Source organism: Eumetopias jubatus, unplaced genomic scaffold, assembly GCF_037043125.1.
Source record: "Eumetopias jubatus isolate StellerSeaLion01/CBP00866 unplaced genomic scaffold, mEumJub1_p1.0 scaffold_12, whole genome shotgun sequence".
NCBI lineage: Eukaryota > Metazoa > Chordata > Mammalia > Carnivora > Otariidae > Eumetopias > Eumetopias jubatus.
The window spans coordinates 3,431,985-3,434,118 of record NW_028274818.1 but is presented as its reverse complement, the minus strand read 5'-3'; the positions used below and the strand labels follow the sequence as shown (position 1 = coordinate 3,434,118).

The following is a 2,134-nucleotide window of genomic DNA, read 5'->3' as shown; positions in this document are numbered from 1 at the left end:
GCTGTTCTTGCAGATCTTCTGGGGGAGGGGCCTGTTGCCGTGGTTCCCAAAGGTCTTTGCCGGAGGAGGAATTGTCCCGCCCTTGTCGGCCCAGTTTGCTCTCGGGAGCTCTTGTTCCCTGCAATCTTTCCACACAGCTTTGGAGGACGATAGTGAAAATGGCGGCCTCCCAATCTCCGCCCTGAGGAGCCGAGAACTCGGGCACCCGCTCCTCAGTGCGCCCCCAGAGAAAAGCAGTCAGCCCCTCCCGTCTCCCTGGTCTCCAGCCGCACTCCGTGCTCACCCGGCCTGTGACCAAGCATTTCTATCTCTGGCACCCAACTCAGTGTGGAGTCTCCAAACCCAGCAGATCCCTGCGGTGCGCTCCCGCGCTGCTACTCCCGGGGGAGGAAGGGGAGTCTCCCTGGGCCTGTCTTATTTATGTTTGGACAGTATCTTTCCCAACAAAATGAGGTGGAAATATTCTGGGCTAAAAGTGAAGTATATTTAGAATCATCAAATTAAAATATGTTTATTGTTAAATATTTAAAAATATAAAAATATATCAGAAAGCAAACCCAAATCATCTCTAATCTTATCATAAATATGGCTTGGTATCTCATTATAAATATGGCTAAGTAGTTCTCTTTGTCTCTTATTATGGTAGGAGACTTTCTCATGTCCTCACATAGTCTTTGGGACTATGGAAGTTGGTTCTTTTGTTGCTTCTTTTATTTATTTATTTTTTTAAAAGATTTTATTTATTTGACAGAGAGACACAGTGAGAGAGGGAACACAAGCAGGGGGAGTGGGAGAGGGAGAAGCAGACTTCCCGTGCAGCAGGGAGCCTGATGTAGGGCTCGATCCCAGAACCCTGGGACCATGACCTGAGCCAAAGGCAGACGCTTAACGACTGAGCCACCCAGGCGCCCTTTGTTGTTTCTTTTAATCTTTGTATATTTCTATAATATAGTTAATCATTATCTCATTATTGGAGATTAATAATTTCTTGTAAAAATTATCAAAGGGGTACTTTGTCGCGAGAGAGAGAGGCAGAGGGAGAGAGAGAGAGAGAGGGAGAGACCTATCAATATTCTGGGCCTGAAAATGTGATACTGAAAGAGAAGATATCAGAAAAATGTTCTTATAACAGTGATCGTTGTCATTTTGTCTCTCCCAAACTCATTCACAGAAAGAAGTCATCCAGATGCACAGTTTCAGTAGAACCACTATGGTTACACTGTTTGTCCTGGTGGGCTTCTCTAGCCTGGGGGAGCTCCAGCTGCTGCTGTTTGTCATCTTCCTTTTCCTATACTTGACAATCCTGCTGGCCAATGCCACTATCATGGCTGTTATCCGCTGCAGCCAGACTCTGCACAGTCCCATGTATGGTTTCCTGTTCATTCTTTCCTTTTCTGAATCCTGCTACACGTTTGTCATCATCCCGCAGCTGCTGGCCCACCTGCTCTCAGCCACCAAGAGCGTCTCCTTTGTGGCCTGTGCCACCCAGCTCTTCTTCTTCCTTGGCTTTGCCTGCACCAACTGCTTTCTCATCGCTGTGATAGGGTATGATCACTATGTGGCAATTTGCCACCCTCTGAGGTACACACTCATCATGAACAATAGGTTAGGGGTGGGGTTGGTTTCCCTGTCTGGAGTCACGGGTTTCTTCATTGCTTTGGTGGCCACCAACCTCATCTATGACATGCCTTTTTGTGGCCCCAACAGGGTCAACCACTATTTCTGTGACATGGCACCTGTTATTAAGTTGGCCTGCGCAGACACCCATATGAAGGAACTGGCTCTATTCAGCCTCAGCATCCTGGTGATCATGGTGACTTTCCTGCTGATTCTCGTCTCCTATGGCTTCATCTTTAACACCATCCTGAAGATCCCCTCGGCTGAGGGAAAAAGAAAGGCCTTTGCAACGTGCACCTCCCACCTCACGGTGGTCTTTGTGCACTACGGCTGTGCCTCCATCATCTACCTGAGGCCCAGATCCAGGTCTGCCTCAGACAAGGATCAGTTGGTGGCAGTGACCTACACTGTGGTGACTCCCCTGCTTAATCCCCTTGTCTACAGTCTGAGGAATCAGGAGGTGAAGATTGCCCTCAAGAGAGTTCTGGGAATGCCTGTGGCAACCAAGATGATCTAA

General features: G+C 48.1%; 1 protein-coding gene across 1 annotated transcript; it reads left to right on the top strand.

Moving 5' to 3' along the window:
• The first annotated feature begins 1,186 nt into the window (after window positions 1-1,186).
• OR10T2 (olfactory receptor family 10 subfamily T member 2) lies at window positions 1,187-2,134 on the top strand. Its single transcript, XM_028090884.1, has one exon. It carries the CDS (start codon window positions 1,187-1,189, stop codon window positions 2,132-2,134), a length of 948 nt encoding a protein of 315 aa, XP_027946685.1.